Below are 20,871 nucleotides of genomic sequence, written 5' to 3' on the forward strand. Positions count from 1 at the left end.
ACTGGTTGGCACAGAAAAGTAAATGTTTCAAGACCATCAGATCTGATATGACAGTACTGATTCCAAATACATAGAGAAATTAAAAACTCAAAATAACATACATCCACTCTAGCTGATGTGTTACTAAATCTAAAGGCATTTTTGCCCTTTTTTAATAAAGTAGGTGAAAATGTGACCATGTGAAGTTTAAGTTACATGTGATTTTTAAAAATTTCTTGGATGCCAGCATCTGTCTGTCTCTTTATATATATGGAAACAATCTAAAAGCAATATAAAAAATAAAAGAAATGAAACACAGAATATACTTTTCATGAATTTAACTGCTGTTTATAAAAGCAAACAGTAAATAATGGGGGTCATAATTTACTTGTATGGAGAATCCATAAAATAATCTCAATTAAAAAAAATTCATATCCCAGTATCTCTTGGAGAAAGCCACAATACATATATACAACTCAAATAGTGCTGGTATTTCATATAAAAATGGCAACCAGAGCAGCAGGTGATTGCTGAGTTTCTACTCATCTTTTTTATTATGATTGAATTATTAGCTTAAAAAAATGTTTTCTACTCTCAAAAATTCTAACCTCAGTTGCCAAAAGACAACAGTTAAGTATCATGTGCATATACATAAAAGGAAAGAGATATATATTCGATGCCAGCCTGAAAATAAGTAGTTAGATATAAATTTAAATTTAAAATGATAACATAATAGTATTTACTATAAATGAATGAAAACACTAATGCTTTTAAAAAACTAATACCCTATCATAACCAACTACTCCCTCCTCCTGAAAATGATGCATAGCCTTTAAGGTCCTACCTTCAGGACTTTGCTCATCATTGTCTAAATACCTAAAATATATCTCCATTCTTGCCCCCATCCCTGAAGTCCTGGCACAGTGCTGCTTCTTGCCAAGTCTTCGTCAAAGTCCTTAGCCAGAAGCCCCCTACTCCGACATTATAAACCCAGAAAGAGGAACCACATCTCACCTATCTTCAGGATCAAGCACATGCAGGTGGTCAATAAAACCTTACACAATGAATATATAAATTACAACTCTTACTAGTCACTTTTGTAGGGTTTATTTCTTTGTGAATAGTCAATTGACTATTTCCCAAGTTGGAAATTTAGAGAAAAAATATTTTAAATAGTCTCTTTATTATTAACAAATAATAGAAATTATGAATGGTTTTTAACTCATTAGCAATAAAAATATCAGAGCTAAATATAGAGGTATCTGTATACTCAGGATCATGTATCAGTTAAAAAATTTCCTCCATATTTTAATACATACAATTAAATAGTACATATCTCTTATAAAAGCAACTATAAGATGTGCAACACCTGCAGGTAATAACTGTTTGTAAAAATCAAATGAAAGCAAATATATCTACCACGATGTTTGTCACAGCATCATTTACAACAATCACAACAAAACAAGCAACCTAACTGCCAAAAATAAGGAATAGACACATTGTAGTGCCCGGTGTAATGCTAGATTAAAAAGAGTGTTTTCGGGCTTCCCTGGTGGCACAGTGGTTGAGAATCTGCCTGCCAATGCAGGGGACACGGGTTCGAGCCCTGGTCTGGGAAGATCCCACATGCCGCGGAGCAACTAGGCCCGTGTGCCCACAACTACTGAGCCTGCGCGTCTGGAGCCTGTGCTCCGCAACAAGAGAGGCCGCGACAGTGAGAGGCCCGCGCACCGCGATGAAGAGTGACCCCCACTTGCCGCAACTAGAGAAAGCCCTCGCACAGAAATGAAGACCCAACACAGCCAAAAATAAATAAATTAAAAAATAAAAAATAAAAATAAAGGAATTCCTTTAAAAAAAAAAAAAGAGTGTTTTCAAAGAATATTAAATTTCATGAATAAAGTATAAAAATGTTAGGTGAAAAAAAAGCTGGTGACAAAATGGGAAACAGAATTACATAACTATTAAAAATAATTAAAACAAAACATATATGCCAAAAAATAGACTGAAAGGAAGCCAGATGGTTTTTTGGTTATTATTTTTTGGTAGTGGTCTCATTTTCTAAACTTCTTACAATGAACATGTGTTACTTCTGTAATCAGTGAATTTCAAGCACACAACTGCAACCTGCAGCACATATTACAAATGAGATGCCTATTAACCTCAGTATATATACTTTTCAATGCATTACTGAGAAGTGTTGGAACAATATCATGTCAAATAAACTGAGATTTCTTTTTCTTGCCTATCATCTAGGACCCATGCAGATAACTGTGTATTTTAGTACAACACTGACAATGGAGCACACCCATAAAGTATAACGGCAAATTTTTGAAAGTTGTTGTTTTTTTCTTAATGACTCATATTACGTAATAACTCCTAAATATACCTCCAGTTAAAAAAGACAAAATCAAACATTTCACTAATTATTCATGCTATCATAGCTCTTATCCCGACAAAACATAAGTTGTTAAAAGTCCCAGAATAGGGACATAATAGCAGATACAACAATTAAAACGAGAAGAGGAAGCTAAATTGGCATCGGAGGCAACAAAAACCACTAAATTTCTCTTTTCTAAGTTTGATTTACAAAATCAATCTTTCAACTCATTCCCCTTCACAAACTTTCAGAAAGCAAATCAAGCTGGAGCCAGCATAACTGGGACCAACATAGATCACTGATCTTGGCAGATGGCCTAAATGGAAGGAAAACATTTTTATGGGTTTTCCTGCTTAACCAAATGTGAGGGGCTTCACCTTCTAAGTCCTTCCCCACCCAGAAGGAATCTATAGGATAAATGTAGTCTTCCTATTCAACAATCCACCCTGAGTCAAACGCAGCTTCCAGATGCAATTTTTTGAGAAAACAAACAAACAAACAAACAAAATTAAGCAAGATCAAGGATCTTTTCGGGACTTCCCTGGTGGTCCAGTGGTGAAGAATCCAACTTTCAATGCAGGAGACTCGGGCTCGATCCCTGGTCAGGGAACTAAGATCTCACATGCTGCGGGGCAACAAAGCCCTCTCTGGAACCGGCGCGCCACAGCTACAGAGTGCATGCGCCTCAACTAGATAGCCCGCGTGCCGCAAACTACAGAGCCCACGTGCTGTGGAGCCTGTGCCCCACAACTAGAGAGAAGCCCTTGCTCCACAATGAAAGATCCCACGTGCCGCCACTAAGACCCAACACAGACAAAATTAAAATAATAAAATAAATAAATATTAAAAAAAGGATCTTTTCTGAAGAATTTTTGATGATTATTGCTGCTTAAAATTGGGTAAAGGTAAGAAGGGAGACATTATCCTTTTATTTCGGCAGCATGCTGTTTCTAAAATATATTTTCCCATAAGAAGTTATTCCTACTATATAAAACTCCTAAAGCATATCTACCAATAGATAAAACAAATTAAGAATCATTCTGTGTGTCCTTTCAAGCCTTTTGACTCGTTTTTAACCATCACTAAACTGAAGGTAGATACAAAATTTTATGCACTGATTTCATGGCCCAGCTTTTTCTGAACATAAAAACTATCCATTTATTATAGAAATTAATAGAAAAAGCCTTAAATAAAATAAAAATAACCTGTAATCCCACTGATTGGAGATAAACACTGGTGAGATTTCTTTTCCATGCATATTTTGTTTTACACAGTTGAGAATCAGACTCTATAAACTGGTTTTGGAGTATGACTAATATTCAAAGTGGAAGATCACATAAAAAGAAGTCTGATGTCTCTCCGAGGTGGGTGATTAGCCTTCCCTGATGAAGAAATGCCCAGGGATTCTGATCATTCCTTATAAGAGCACAATGTAGACAATCTTTAAAAATATAGAATATTCAAGGGTTTGTATCCATCTCATGTGCAGAGGCCAGGCTCATCAAGCATCGTTCCCACTGTACATTTATACAGCCCCAGCACACACATCTTCCAGGACTTCATAAGGGATCGGATCTACAGAGTTCAGAGGTCAGAGAACTGGAGGAGCCAGAGGCACTGACTAGCTATCCTACTCGATTATCGCACTGGGGCGTCTGGGCATTTAAAAAAGTCCTTAGAGTCCACAATAAAAATGCTCTCCCATCCCTATCCCCATTCTTAAAGTTAGATGGAGTCTTATGTAGCAATCTTGAATGTTGTTCTGCTGTTTACTGTGTCTCAAGAGAATTGTTTAGGATAAATCCAAAAAACGACGCTGGTAAAATATCTGCCAAAGTATCCAAATACATGCTTTTCACACTAAAGAAGATTAAGATAGCTGTAGATAATTGACACAAAAGTAGTCACCTAGAAAACAATGTTTGCTTGCCCTAAAATTTTATTAAAACAATAAAATTCAAAATTAAAATGAACTGAATAACTTTCATTTCTCATCTGACCATATCTGAATAGCTTCCTTGTCATTACTACTTGTAAGTTTGGAAAGCCTTGAGTATAAAATGAAACAAAATGAGATTCAAGGTAGTAATTCCTTAATTTCTAATTCCTTTGGATTAAACTATTAACCCTACTTTGCCCCCATAAATCAACAGTAACTCTCCTTATGCAACGTACCTTGCCTTTACTGGACAGTGGCAAATGCAGAAGAGCATCAGTTTCAATAGCGGACCTATAACACCATGAAAAGTAGTACTTCAAATGGAAAGGGGTTGAATGCTTTGCAAAGAAAATATTCTTGAGTAATAATGATGTGCTTGAATCCCGTATGAGATAATTAATAAAATGTTCAAATGATTAAGACAGATCTTACCGTCTGGTGCCAGAGGCATAACTAAAAAGCAAAGGGTGAAATGAGAAAGCCAGCTCACTCTCAAGGGAAATCATCCACTCCATGGGAGGAAAGGGGCAAAAGCAACCTAATACACTCTCTCCATCTAGACAAGGAATGCAAGACACCTTAGAGCAGGGATGCCCAAGGCAAATACATCGCTTAGAGAAAAATAACCCAGTGTGGCACCGGATCCTGCATCTGATAAAAAGGTCAGGAAGGCTGCGTGCCGAACATAACAGGCATTTTTCTCTCTTCAAGCCTTGCTTTGAATTTTAATATGCTTAATGTTTAAGACAATCTTATTTGTTTTCTAGGTAGCACCTTTCTAAGTATTAACTTTAGTAAAATAATCTCTTTTGTCTAAAGTATTTATTTAGATACAGCCAGAAATTTTAGAGGGTACTTATGGTAACGCTAAACAGTAATTTTTTGTTCAAGCAGCAAGTAATATATAAGAATGTTTCCTGTTACTACCATAAAGTGGAAACCTGATCACGCAGAGAAATTTATCCTGGAACCACGGAGGTTCCAGCGACATGGCTGTGTCCTTTATGAGACACATTTACAGTGAGATTTTTTTTTAAGTGTTACTTAGTGCCTCCAATTCACAGCCTTCCCTCAATGATTTGATTTTGTAAATCAGGTGGTTATTGGCTCTAGTACAATTCTCTTCTCATACTGTAAGGAACACTGGATTGAGAATTGAAAGATCTTGGGCTTCGGTCCTTATTCTACCACTAAATAGCTGTGTGAGTTACTGCAAGAAATTCAGTCTCGCTGACCCTCATTATTTGTGCCTGTGAAGTGAGACTAATAAAACCAACATTGCCTGCCTCATAGAGGAAGTTTTCAGTGGGTGCCCTATACAAGTATAAAGAGCTTGACAGCGCTATGTGTAACAGATGTTAAAGTCTAGGGAGGAACAAAGAGGGAAGGGAGGAAAGAAGGAAGGAACAAAAGGGAAAGGGAAAGGAAGAAAATAGGAAAAACAATATTTAAACTATTGGGACTGTGCAGTATTAATGGAATTAAAATAATATATAAATTACACACTTATGTTTTCCCACTCCTTTTCCTGAAAACAACACACTGTTGTATTCATTGTGGTTATATTATACACCACCTTTTGTAATATTATTAATTAAAGAATGAAATTTTGCCATTTGCAGCAACATGGATGGACTTTGAGGGCATTATGCTAAATGAAGTAAGTCAGACAGAGAAAGACAAATACTGTATGATATCACTTATATGTGGAATCTAAAAAATAGAACAAACCAATGAATGAAACAAAAAAGAAGCAGACAAAGAGAACAAACTAGTGGTTACCAGTAGGGAGAGGGAAGGGGGGAGGGGCAGGGGAAAAAATGGGGTTATTACAGGATTATATGAAATCATGTGTGTGAAACTTCTGAAAATTGTAAAGCACCATAGAATTTAAAGAATCTTTCATTTGATAAAAAAAAAAGCAGGAAAAAAAACCTTTTGGAAAATTTGGTATCACCTAGGAATCAAGTAGTACCCACATTCCTCAATTCTAATCTAAGCTCAGTAACAAAGTAGAAAGCATTGTATGTTCTATTGATACTTGTCATGTTAGGGTCTAATTTTTGGTTCAGTGGAAAAATACCAGGGATTCATACAGGCCAGTTACCTACTGGAAATACTTATGATTATCTAGTCCCACTTGTAGTCAAGAAGCGGTAGTGTCGATGTGTTAATTTAATACCAGCTACTATACCAGACCTGGGAAACTGGCTAAACACGTCACAAGCGATGTCTTCTGCAATTATGCAATCTGTTCAAAAGATGAAAAAGAAATCTGATACACGCTGATGCCAAAGCCTCAACAGGAATCAACTCCTTTCCATCCTTTTACACAGCCTTTCAGGGAAAGAATGATTTTATCAGCTTTTCCATTTCCTCTTGCCCATCTTCACCCTGCACATTACAGCTCTGTAAATATTTGTGGAATATAGCTCTGTAAATATAGTGGAATGACACATTTTGAAGTGGCCCTCTTTCCACAGTGGTTAACAAAATACGGTGAGGAGAGGTCATTAACATTACTATCAAGTAAGTGTTTTCTGGGTGAGATTAATTATCAAAAACGAAATTACTTAGGATGGAGTTTTCCCAAATGGTACATAACTCAGCTGATCATGATAAAAACATGTATCTGATAGTAATCATAGCATTATCACAAAATCTCCTGGCTTCATATTTAGATCTGAACACATTCTAGGTATCTTTTGTTCCTTCTCACAGTGGTTTTTCCCTTGGAGTTTCAATACTCCTGCCATAGGAAGAGAGCTTTCCAGAGATGGGGAGATGTATGGAGTAGGGGCAGGGAGAGTGGCTGGCAGAGGGGATACAATCCATCTGGGGTCAAAAGAAATTTGCCACAATGAGTGGCACTATGGTCGTGAAGCACGATCTTAATGTGTATTCCACCTTTTAGTTAATTCTGACAATTTAGAATAGAATTATGAAGCAGGGAGATCTAAGCAAAGTGTTATGAGTTTACTTCTGAAACACAGCTACAGTTGTGAGTGCTGTATCAGGTGTCATCAGCAATAACACGCATCCAGAGACCTAGTACCTGTTCCCAGTGAGCTTATATCGTAAAGAAAATGTATTTGAAACATTTCATAGAATGGGTAAGTGAGAACCAAAAGAAACAAATCATTAACAACAAGACCTGGCCCACCTAATTAACTGGATCCCAATCTACTTCCTAACTTATACTGAATGAAATGGTTTTTAGGTTTAACAACTAAATTAGACTGAAATATACAGTTCCTGAAGACAGCTGACCTCAATATCTCTTGACATTGGAGTTCTGTACCTAGTATTTAAACATTACTTATTTTCATCTTATTAAAACTTCACTTCTTGACCAGTCAGACAGAAATGGCTTAGAAGCCTTGTAAAGTATCTAGGAACAACGGATAAGGAGGAACAAGGAAACTCTTTAATTGCCAAATGTTTAAGAATCTGGTTTTCCACATTTTCTTTACCATAAATCCACCAGATGAAATCTTCATTCATTGGGCATTAGCCCAGTTTTCTATTAATGTCTCAAACTGTGTGCAGGCATGAACAGTAATCAATATGTTCTTATGACATTCATGTTTGACCCAAGTATTACACAGATCTCCAGAATCTGTCATCCTGACCCTCTAAGTTTGCTGTTGGGACTTTTTTTAAAAGACAGACCCCTTTTAGTCTTCACAAGATGTCATTGGAATGAATATCCACAACCTCCACAGATAAATCCCTATGTCCTTATTTACAACTATCCTACCGATGAATAAACTTCGGGAAAACATCTAGATGCCAGCTATCAGATCAAAGACTGCTGATTTTCCCAATGCCTGGTTACATAAAAAAATCAACTAGGAAGAGACAGAACCAAGTCAGATTAAATATAGAGTAGGAGAGTATTTCCAGAGGAAAAAATATGATACCACATAAAACAACTCAGTTTTTAAAATAACAAATTAAAGTAAAATTTGAGGTCAGTAAGGAACACACATTTAAACCTTAGTGATCAAACTGTTCCCTCTAGTTTGATGTAAGCAGGAAAAAAAAAAAAACAACTTAAACTCTAATTCCCCAATTATCTTCAAACAGGAGGTGTAGTGGGTTGTTGTAGAAAGAGATTTTTAAGAAATTAGCAAAATGCACATTAGGCTCTCTTTTCTATGAAGTCTATGAAGAAACACACAAGGTCTGAATTCTACTAAGTCCAGTTAATTAGTGTGCATGAGAATCATCTACAGAAATTGGTAAAATTAAGATTCCTGGGCCCCACGACTAGGCATTTTCATTCAGCAGTTATGGGATAGGTCCACAAATTTTTAATGATAATAAACACACTCGGTAAATTCATTCTGAGGCAGGAAGCTCAGACATACTGCTCCTTTACTGTCAGGACACAGGCTACTTTGAGAGTCCAAAATATACTCCAACGCAGAGTGGCAATATGCTGAAGGAAGAGCCTGCATATCTGATCTAATAATTAGAGCATCCTTCCTTTTCATCCCCAAAGCCCATAGCCGATCAACGCCAGCTCCAAGGTCAGTCAGCTCACCTAAGCAGCGGTAGGGAATCACAATGTGGGCATGGGTCTTGCACTGCTTCCGGCCTCTCTTGCACCAGTTCTGGATGGTCACTGGTTGGTTGGCTTCCACCACATTGGTGATCTGCAGTTCAGGGTAGACCTGGGAGAGCACACAAAAAGGGTAAATCGTTACCTGAGGCAGGGCTGGCACACAAGCACACGTTGAACCGCCACTGTTATTCTAAGGTTTTCAAGCCTGCTCTAATTGTGATCTAGCTTGGGGAATTCAGAGTAAAGTAAAAGATCAAGAACCTATCATTCCATTCAAAACATTAAGCAATATAACTTTTACTTTATTTTACTGCACCCATTCCGGCTTAACATATTTTCTAGGGGAGATAAAATAGAAAGGGAGGAGGGGGCCCTCTTAAAAGCATGGGGTCATTTCAATGCAAAATAAACTGGTGTGACGATGATACTCTGTAATGCCCTAAATAAATGTTATAGTAGATACACCTGGGAATATCACCATGACTTAAATTCAAACCGCCCATGTCTTACTCAATTAGGCAAATATTTCACATACAGGATATGACACACAGCAAGCTTCCTACATAAAAATCTTTCTCTTTATTCAAAGTAATTTACATAAGCACAGTTTATCAAACAGTTATCATGACTGTCATTTAGATAAAGAATTGCATTGATGAATCTCTTCCCTTGATAATTACAGCCCTTTGCTCTGATTACTGTTCTCAACAAATCACGGTGTTTACTGAGCACTTGGAAAGAAATGTGAAACTTGATGAACTAAAATATATTTGTGAAAATATCAAATCCCTTCTATTTATTAATAATAATAGTAGAGATTTGAAGGAAAAATATAAACACAAAAATTTATTTCTACAATGGGATTTCCCTTGCATTTCACCAGGGTTGCTGTTTTGCCAGTTATATACAACGAAGAGAGAAAAGCATACGAGAACTGAGGGTAGAAGCAAGGGAATGGTTATAATAATGGGCCATGAAATCTAAAGTGGGAATATGAAGGTTGAGATACACGTTTAAAAGGCTGTAGTATCAATGAGTCCTGGTGTGCGCTACAGAATTTTGTCCTAAAGATACCAAAGAAAATGGGGTGGTTAGAAGGAGTACTTGGAGAGTCAGAGAGCTGAAATTAAGATTCTGGAGGAGTAACAGTTATTGGTAATTGCAAGGAGTATAACATGAGTATCAGAGGGCATGGCTGAAGAAGAATGATAAAAGCAAGATCACTGGAGGAATGAAAATAAAAAAAACAGAAGCTGGAATCTTGGATCATCAAGGTTGATATTAAAATCACCTAAGAATGGGGCTTCCCTGGTGGCGCAGTGGTTAAGAATCCGCCTGCCAATGCAGGGGACACAGGTTCGGGCCCTGGTCCGGGAAGATCCCACATGCCGCGGAGCAACTAAGCCTGTGCGCCACAACTACTGAGCCTGCGTTCTAGAGCCCGCAAGCCACAACTACTGAAGCCCGTGCACCTAGAGCCCATGCTCCGCAGCAAGAGAAGCCACCGCAATGAGAAGTCCGTGTGCCGCAACAAAGAGTAGCCCCCCTCACCGCAACTAGAGAAAGCCCGCACGCAGCAATGAAGACCCAACACAGCCAAAAAAAAATACAAATAAAATAAATAAATTAAAAATCACCTAAGAATTACGAAAGATGCAGTTGACTGAATGACATAAGATCAGGACCTAAAACCTTCAAAGATTGAGGAGGATGCCACTGCAGTAGAAAGAGCTCTCCAGATGCCTCCAACAGGTGCAGGAGAGGGGTAAATTAGTCCAAGAGCATGTATGTCACAGTTTGGGTGGGGGCATTTTAGGGAGAAGGAAAAAATGGTTTGGAAGTGAAAATGAGTGAGAAGGAACACATCCCTACCTCTAGGCACAATGCTATGAGGGTTGCAAGGGAAGAACTACCTGAGGGGGCTACAGGGGACGCAGTGCCTTTGGGGAAAAACCAGTTTCAGGGCAAGAAGATACTGTCCACAATGTGCGTTATGGATAGAAGGAATTTTTCTTATGATTGTCAGTCACATTCAAAGAGAGCATGCCATGATCCTGTCTTTATTTGAAATGTTGATATTTTGTTCACTGTGGGAGTTTTGGGCATTAATTTTTACTTTTTAGTGCATTAAAGGAGTTCCCTGGTGGCCTAATGGTTAGGATTCTGGGCTTTCACTGTCGTGGCCCAGGTTCAATCCCTGGGCGGGGAACTGGAAATCCCGCAAGCCGTGTGAAACAGCCAACAATAAATAAATAAATAAATAAGACAAAATGGTTATATATATATATATTTTTTTTTTAATTGTGGTACATTTCTTTTTAATTAATTAATTAATTAGTTAATTTATTTATTTATTTATTTATGGCTGTGTTGGGTCTTCGTTTCTGTGCGAGGGCTTTCTCTAGTTGCGGCGAGCGGGGGCCACTCTTCATCGCGGTGCTCGGGCCTCTCACTATCGCGGCCTCTCTTGTCGCGGAGCACGGGCTCCAGACGCGCAGGCTCAGTAGTTGTGGCTCACGGGCCCAGCTGCTCCGCGGCATGTGGGATCCCCCCAGACCAGGGCTCGAACCCGTGTCCCCTGCATTGGCAGGCAGACCCTCAACCACTGTGCCACCAGGGAAGCCCATATTTTTAAAAAACAGTGCATTAAAATATTATTTATCTTGCTTCCTCATTGCCTCACTTGCCTCACCCTTGTCCCAACCCCGAGGTCAATCAATTAAAAAATCAGGCACTGAGAATGAATAAAAACTGTGGTACATCCAATGGATTACCTAGCACTAAAAAGAAAGAAGCTATCAAACCATGAAAAGACATGGAGGAATCTTAGTTGACCATTACTAAGTGAAAGAAGCCAGTGTGAAAATACATGTATGATTCTAAATACATGACATTCTGGAAAAGGCAAAACTATGGCGACAGTAAAAAGACCAATGGTTACCAGAGGTTAGGGGGAAGGAGCGATGAACAGGAAGCGCATAGAGGATTCTGGGGGCAGTGAAATGATTCTATATGATACTGTAATGGTGAACACATGTCATTATACATTTGTCCAAACCCATAGAATGTACAACACCAAGAGTGGACCTTAAGGTAAACTATGCTATCTAACTATGCTAAACTATGCTAAACTAACTATCACTTTGGGTGATAATCATGTGACCATGTAGGTTCATCAATTGAAATAAATGTACTATTCTGCTGGGGGATGTTGAGAAAGGGGGAGAAGCTATGCATGAGTCGGGGAAGGGGGTACACAGGAAATCTTTGCACCCTCCTCTCCATTTTGCCACAAACCTAAAACTGCTCTAAAAAAATAAAACGCTGATCAGTGTAGTATAAGGCAAATTCAATGGGGAGGTACATGCTATGAAAACACACAGAAAAGGATAACTAAATCAGATCCTGGGCGGGTACTGAGAAAGTTATTCTTCCAAAACACTTGCCAGTAACTTAGCTCTAAATGGAAACAGCTCCTTCCCTTTATTTTATTTTGTTCTTACATATCTTAACTCTTCAATGCATGCATTTCAGTCGTAGATAATGCTCAACTTGAAAATGCCACTAAAATTTAATATCCCCAGGGTTTTTTCCTATATGATGAAAGGTGAAGTGGCTTTTTGTGCAGCAATGTAATTCTCCCACCACCTCTCCTTGTTTATTATATCACAAAGTACAGCACTCATGAGTCATAAACTCTATGACACTAGAGAGCTTGCCCTGAGGGACACAACATTATGTGCAGTAAAGTGTGAGTTACTATATTTTTCTAAAGGGGTTCTAGCTGCCACTTCACAGAAATATTACCCTGCTGAGGATTTTCTCAGGAGCTTTCAGTTTTCTATAAAAAAAAAACTCCTACAGGCACAGTCAAGTCATATTTTCTTCTTTTTAATTCAAAACCAAAAAGCAATCTGTAGGGTACAAATTGATAAGTTAAAGAAAAAAAGGTCTCTTGCTCATGATGTGCTCCTTCTTCAGTGTCCTAAGGTATTGCACCAATAATATCTGGTACAACAGAGCAGTAACTTATTTGGTGGATAATTTTCTAGCAGATAGAATTGCATGCGGACCAATTAAGGTCAGTGAAGACAGGGATTCTCCCCTGAAGGGCACCAGAGCTTCACGAGGTGATCAGCCAAACACAAAATTCCCTTCCAGTTCCCACCCGGAAATCTAGGACGTATGTGTTATTTACTGTGCTTCAACTTCTCTCTCCAGAACGTGGACAAGGATGATTGTTAATAGGCAGTTGGAGGAGATTATAAAATCTCAACCACGTGAATCCCACACGTAGTTTGCCTACTGCCTTAACAATGAAAACGGAAGTGGCGACTTCCACCCTTCCAGCCACTTTTATCCTGAGACAAGGAGTTATTAATTCGACTTTGCCAAAGAGTATAAAAATTTGCTGTTCTCAATTCAGGAGGTTTATTTTAAACAGGGGAGGAACACCAAACATTAAAGTCACAGAATTTCTTCTGAAGCACATCTAGTCCCAGTAAATCACAGTGATTACCACATGCACAAGTAACCTCCAAGTCAGAAAGCAAAAACCAGAACACAAAAACACAACAAAAAACATACTAAAGTTTCTGCCAAAAATTCTGAGTACTATATCTTATTTTTTATTAAGCAGCTCCAGTATATCACCAGAGCCAAATGAGCATTTTTGTGTTATGAGACAAATAAGCGTCTTATGTTGAAAAAGTAGCATAGTCTTCAGCAACAATAAAAATTAAAGTAATTAGGCATGCAAATGTGCTCGTGGTCAGTTGAGTCCCTGACTTTTCACCATAATTAAGCATAAGCATAGCTCAATGTTTTATATTTTCTTTGTGCATCTCACATCTTAACATAGGAAATAAAGATATCTGAGATCCCTAACCTATTTAATTTGTATGTTTTCCAACACAAGCAACTGCATGTCTTGCTAACACAACAAGCATTGTTGAGAATTTGCTAAAACAGCAGGCATTAGCAAAACCCGACTTTTATACAGCCCCCTTCCTTTTCTAAAATGTATCCTATGTGCATCCCAATTATGAGTGACTATTTTTTATTATTAAAAGATTTAGATGACAACCGCTGTATTAAGAAACACTTAAAGCAGGAACAAATCCAGCTTGTGCCAGTTACTTGAAATGCAAACCATCCTCAGTTCCTACAAACCTTCCTGAATTACACAGGCAGCCGCTGAAGAAATACACACACTGTGCCCCCAACACACTCTTCTTAAGACCCTTACACCACACTTCAGATGCCCAGGCCCAGCAGGGTCTCCCATGTAGACAAACCTCCTCCACTCACAGTGTAATAGATGTTAATCCCTCTCTCCCACTTCAGGAATGCTTTATTGTATTTATCGCAATGCTCCTCACATTTGGGTTAGGTACATATGTGCACCGCCTCCCCAGTGAAAATACACTTTCCAAGGGCAGGAAACACAATTTCCTCCTCCTTGTGGTGTTCCGCCTTCATTAACGTTGGTTTAAGGTGACCAGGAGGTTGCCAACATGCCTGCCCCTCTCTGCAGCGCTCCAGCCCCCCGTCCTCCGGAAGAGCACTCGTTCGTGACCAGATTTTAACTCTGCAGCTCCGGCCCCATAGCTGGTTACAGCCCGAGGAAAGCACACTGACAACAGCATTCTCCTTGCTCGAGAGTTGTGAACTAACACATCCAGGCTCCAGTTAGATGAGGGGAGATACACGGCTGGCAGGCAGGGTCAGTCATAGCCAGAGATGGTGCCTGTCAAAACCCGCAGGGGAGTGGGAACTAGGCCTCTGGAAGAAGCAGGGAAATAAGAGGTACAGAGAGAGAAGCCAAGATGAGACAGCTGTGTACCCAAGACAGAGACAGACAGCGGACAAGACAGGGACCACCTGAGCACCTCTAACGCCAGCGAGGTGTGCCGCGTCTCCTTCAATAAGCCCCCTTTTAAACATAAGCTATTTTGGTAGCTTTATTTCCCTTCTGAATGAATAACACCCAAGAAAAATGCCCAGCTCAAAAGTTGGTTCACTAATATTCCCTTCCCTGATCACTTCAACCTCTGAATCCAAAGCATTTTATCCGATCGCTTGTATTCGATCACTGACCACTTTCCACTTCCTATTACACTGATGTGCCTTCCTGCCCCGTTAGAATATACACTCCTTGAAGGCAGGGACGATATGATTCATTTTTGTGTTCCCTCAGTGGTGGTCAACACCGTGATAGCACAGTAAGTGCCTGATAAATAGGTAATGATTATTTCTTGCTAAGTTCAGAAGCCATTAGACATAGGGAAATTTAGTATATATTCAGCTCCCATTGGGTATTATCAATGTGTCTCTTAAAAAAGATTATCTGAATAGTATGATATTATAGTTGGATTATAAGCTTTTGAGAAAAATAAGCATCTCAGTGCCTTCTAATATTATTCTTCCAAGTATGATGTAGCAACTTTTACCAGTGATAGCATCTTATATAAAAAGCAATAGATTAATGTTAATAAATGTTAATAAATACACAGCTGAGGAAGATACTTGGGAAGATTAAAAGCGAGGCTCTCACTTAGGCTAAGGAGGCCCATCTGACTGGCCCAGGCGTCTGTAACAAGCAGTTATTTTGGCCATACAAACATGTTTTATCTTTGAAAGCAAATCTATCTGTACATATATTAAAAAAAATTTTTTTAAGTGAACTGAAGAAATTTCAAATACTAACAACCAAGAGAGGTAGAGTAGCAACAATCTTAGATCCATATTAGAAGGTTGTAGTTGGTAACTTAATTAGTTTTCCTCACTACAGAAAAGTACCTTAAAACTTGGTCACCATCAGAAGATTTTCATTCTAAATTTTAAAAATCTAAAGAGTCTCCCTTTCTCTCTCTCTCTCTCTCTGTCTATCCAAATTGAAAATATATTAATCTCCGACAAGATGACATTTAAGTTGTTAAATACACAAACCAAGAAAATATATGGATGATATTTAAGAAAGCCAAGAACATATAGGTATATATACAGAAATATAAAAATATTTAAGACATATATTGTTAGAGTCCTACAAAAACTTTCCTTTATTTGCAACATTAAGGACAAACAAGGGAACCCTCGGAGTATCCTTTTGCAACAGGCCACCTGGGACAAGGGATTAATTCATGCCAAAAGTCATATTTACCCACAACTAGATTCCAAATGACCAAGGATATTTCAAGAACACAAAATCAAATGTGGCTAATAAAAAGCTGTAAACAGAGTTAATGGTCAGGGTCACGGGAATTGCTCCTAATTCTGAAAAAATTTACTTACTGTTCTTTCTAGTCTTTCAACATTTAAAATCAATTTTTAATCAAATTCTCCAGGATATTTCTTTTTGAAAAAATATGCTAGAAATTATGTAGTGTTATTAAAATGGTGTTTTAAACATGTGAGTTAAAGTCAATAAATAATGTGTGTTCCTTTAGTTCATCTTAATCAATTTACAGCTGTGCAAAAGGGATAACCAAGACATCTATCTGCACAAGGGGCTTGCCAAAAATAATGTGGACTCTGAAGGAAGTAAGATAGAGAACTGGGATTCCAGACTTCTCAAAGAACAAGAGTGACTAGATTTTATAATTATTGGAGTGATAAGCACAGGGGGCATTCATTATACTATTCTTTTTACTTTTACATATGCTTGAAATTTTGAATTAAAAAGAACTAAAAGTTAAAAAACTAGTCCAGTGGAAACGAAGTCAGACTTCTAAATTTACATTACAAGTGAAAAAACAAAAATATAAACAAATCAAGATCTTAATTGTAAATGCATGATGGCACCTAGGTAGCATGTATGAACAAATACATGAAACAAAAAATCAAACTCTATAGTAAAATGGTATAGAGGTAGCCTAATCATAGGATATTTTCATCCTGTGAAAGTTTTTACATATCAATTTCTTTTTCAAAGAACATATCCAAGAGGAGGATAAAAAATATATATAATTGAAGGTTTATTATGTGCCTGAATCATTACAAATGTTTTATGTGTAGCAGGTCATGTAAACCTCTATCAGTTGATAATGGCTCCATTTCATAGAAGATGAAATTGATGAAGTTAGAACACAGCAATGAAAGTAGGTGACATCTCGGTTATGGTTTATCACAGGAAATTAAACATATAGTTCCCTGTGCTATACAGTAGGACCTTGTTGTTTATCCATTCTATATATAATAATTTGCTTCTGCTAATCCCAAACTCCCAATCTTCCCTCCTCCACCCCCCCTTCCCCTTGGCAACCACAAGTCTGTGTTCTATGTCTGAGTCTGTTTCTGTTTTGTAGATAAGCTCATTTGTGTCATAATTTAGATTCCATACATCACTTTGCTGTACAGCAGAAATTGACACAGCATTATATTTTATTGAAGTATAGCAACTATACTTCAATAAAATAAATTTAAAAAAGAAAATTTATCATAAACTTAAAAAAAAAGTAGATGATATCTCTGAGCATTCAAAGAGTGTATTAATTCTAAGTTCTAAACCACTTCCACTTCACTGTCTAAGCCAAAACAAAGCGTGTGCTAAACAATATATTTTTGTTTCTGGATTAAAATAACATAGTCTCTCCTCTAAAATTTTCTGGAACACAAAGAAAAATAATACCTTAAATTGTTTCTCAACATAAATTCTTGTAATAATGAGAGATATTGGAGACAATGTCTAATTTAATTGAGAAAGAGAACTGGAAACCAAAGTTGTTCTCTGATTACAATTTTTTAAAAATTTATTTTATTTATTTATTTTTGGCTGCATTGGGTCTTCGTTGCTGCGTGCAGGCTTTCTCTAGTTGCGGCGAAGGGGGGGGGCGTTCTTTGTTGTGGTGCAAGGGCTTCTCATTGCAGTGGCTTCTCTTGTTGCAGAGCACGGGCTCTAGGTGTGTGGGCTTCAGCAGCTGTGGCATACGGGCTCAGTAGTTGTGGCTCGCGGGCTGTAGAGCACAGGCTCAGTAGATGTGGCACACGGGCTTAGTTGCTCCGCGGCATTCCCGGACCTGGGCTTGAAGCCATGTCCCCTGCGTTGGCAGGCGGATTCTTAACCACTGCGCCACCAGGGGAGCCCTCTGATTACAATTTAATGAGGTGCTGGGAAGCAAGATGCAGCTGATGAAACACCAGTGCAATAATGGAAAGTACGTGCGGTGCTGTGTTTTCACAATGATGACCTTATCTAAGAGCAAGGCACAGAAAATGTTTCAGGGCACCAGCCTATTTCCCAATAATGTGGCCCAAGTCTGTTTCTGACATTGTATATAAATATATTGTCATATGCATACATTCATACTCAGAGTTGGAAAATATTGTGCAAGAACCTTGTATGACGTTTAATCACTCATAACAACGTGTTGAATGTAAAGACAAATGAGGAAGGTAGGGACACCAAAATAAATAGGACAGGACACGAATGTGAAAACACAAACAGACGTGTCCACGTACAGCTAAGATCCTCATTCCCTCTCTGTCCATTTATGTCTAATTTTCTCATTTTGAAAATGTCAAATCTATTGTTAATCAAGTATACTCCAATATAAAATAAAAATTAAAAAAATATATATATAAAAAACAAACTTTAAAAAAATGTCCAATCTATACAAGATTATTTGTTATTTGTACCTCAATAAAGCTAAAAAGAAAAAAGAAAAATATATTACGGAAAAACATTTTAAATAAATAAATAAGGCGGCAAATATAAAAGTCCGTAGTGTTACTGCAAATATGTAATAACTGAGTATGTGTTTAGGAAAGAGCTAGACAGTAACAAGGACAAATGTTAAATCAAACATTAATCTCATTAAATGAAAACTGTGTGGGAAAAAATATCCAAACTGGTTTCATCTCTTTTACCTCTGAATCCTATGGTTTATGCAAGCAATCCTTGTAAGCATACAGACCAATAATGCAGAAAATATATCTGTACTTGTATATAGATAGCTGGATGCCTCTACTTAAAAATTTTCACTTAATATGAATTTTTGCATCTTTCAAATACCAAAACCACAATGCACAGGTGCCTGTCATCTATGGGTCAATTTTAAGCTCACAAAGGTAGACAGCACACAGAGCAAAATAATAATGGCCAAGAATGTTCCACAGCTTCTACCATAGCAGTGTGTCTATGATATGCCCTCAAAGTTGGTTAGATTAAAAGGATCTCGTGTTGTTTGTTTTTTAATTCATTTTAACTTCACATCACTATAGAATGAAGGCAGCAATGTTGACAAACAAGTCTCGTCTGGGAGTCCCTGTCATGTTATATATTTTAGAGTAGACAGCTGGGCAAAGGAAATGGCTTTGTTTAACTCATCAGCTTTTGTTTGGTCCAGGCACTGGTGTGCTTTGTTCAGTGATCCTGTTAACTTATAGCCAAAACAACTGTTCATTTAGAGCAAGAAGGTTAAAGAAACAAAAAACACATACTATTAATTGTGGAAAAGAAAACACTTGGCAAAAAGAAAGTATACCCATAATCTAATAGAAAGACTAGAAGCAAAGCCACATTCACCTAAGTTTCCCAGCTGGAAATCTCTGCCAGCACTTGAGGCTTAACCTGGTCAAAGCTCCCTCCAGAGACCTGCTCCCAGTGTAAGTTAGCAGAGCCGTGGACACCTGCTCTAAGCCCCTGCCTCCCAGGATGTGCTCTGCATGTTAGGGATGCAGAGGGTTGAAGAGCCTGTGTTTTAAGTTCTCTCCTTAAAAGAGGAGGAAGAACGGTACTGGGACTTACACAATTTCTCTTTGAACTGACCATATTTAACTTTTGCAATGCACTCCTGTGTGCTCCTATCATAAAAGGAGGACATGGTCTAAGATTGGTTAGGCAGCTTTCCTGGACTGCTCAGGTGTCAAAGAGCAAAGGCTGCATCTGAATGAAGGTTTGATAGGGCAGCCCATGCTTTGCCTTCACTGCACTTGACCCTAAGGGCTCCCTTATAACAGCATCTTGGGGTATCTCATATGTGCTCATCTATACAACAAGGATGGGCAGGATGATCTTTCCCATCCCTTTCACACTAGCATCTTGAGATTGGAATTCCCTTCTCTCCCCAATCCAAATCACCCTTAGATATAGGCTAATTTTTCCAAAAGTGTCTTGACCAGAAAACACTCCTGCTAAAAATAATCCCATAGCCCTTACTCATCTCTAGAATTAGATCCCAAAACCCAGATTTATAATCAAGATCCTCTACTTTACAGCCTCATTCTACATTTTCAATTTCCTAAATTCTTTTCTCAACTTATCTGATTGTGTATTTAGAAGCTCCTATGAGCCAAGAATGTCGTCTGGCCACGCAGCAACACCTGACATGAAATCTTATCTTGAATCAGTAAATATTTGCTCAATTTGCCTGAATTAAATCTGGGACAGAATAAAATTCTTCAGATGAAGAACTGAAGTATACTTCCAATTTTTTCTTCTCTCAACCTAAAGCCTTTGGTTTAAATAAAACAATGTTGTTTTTCTTTCTTTTTAAACCTCATTTCATTCAAAAGAAAGAGGACAACAAAATCTAAAAATTCTCATTTTTCTTCCTAGGCTTTATAATGTATATTTCAAGGGGGGAATATTATCCTAGTTTTGATCTACTTATAAGACTTCTAGGTTCCTTAGGCCAATATCTGGGTAATGTAACAGTTCATTAAGGCAAGTGGCCACTTTAGGCTGTTAAATGATGAATAATTTACATAGTTATTTTCAAATTGTTTCTGTGATGGCAGCACTTTCTATATCTAGTATAGAATGAAGGAACGGAACTTTTTTCTACCAAAGGACCACAGAGGAAAATAATCGTCAAGGGAGCGTCTGTTGTGGTCATCTATTACTGCGCACAAACTATCCCAAAACTTAGTAGCTTCAAACAGTAAGCATTTCTTACCTCACACAGTTTCTGTGCGTGAGGAGTCTGGAAGAGACTTAGCTGAGTGATCCCGTCTCTTACAAGGGTGCAGTCAAGATGTCAGCTGGGGCTGAGGTCAAATGAG

The 20,871-nt window shown here is 38.0% G+C and overlaps 1 protein-coding gene across 6 annotated transcripts in view; it reads right to left on the bottom strand.

Moving 5' to 3' along the window:
- APP (amyloid beta precursor protein) overlaps positions 1-20,871 on the bottom strand; it is a 274,034-nt gene that overhangs the window by 186,859 nt on the left and 66,304 nt on the right. For all 6 annotated transcript variants that reach the window (XM_068546942.1, XM_068546941.1, XM_068546940.1 and 3 more), the window contains exon 3: positions 8,848-8,977. In XM_068546942.1, coding sequence (XP_068403043.1) covers positions 8,848-8,977 — 130 coding nt within the window. The remainder of the gene's footprint in view (positions 1-8,847; positions 8,978-20,871) is intronic.

This window comes from Eschrichtius robustus, chromosome 6, assembly GCF_028021215.1.
Source record: "Eschrichtius robustus isolate mEscRob2 chromosome 6, mEscRob2.pri, whole genome shotgun sequence".
NCBI classification, from domain to species: Eukaryota; Metazoa; Chordata; class Mammalia; order Artiodactyla; family Eschrichtiidae; genus Eschrichtius; species Eschrichtius robustus.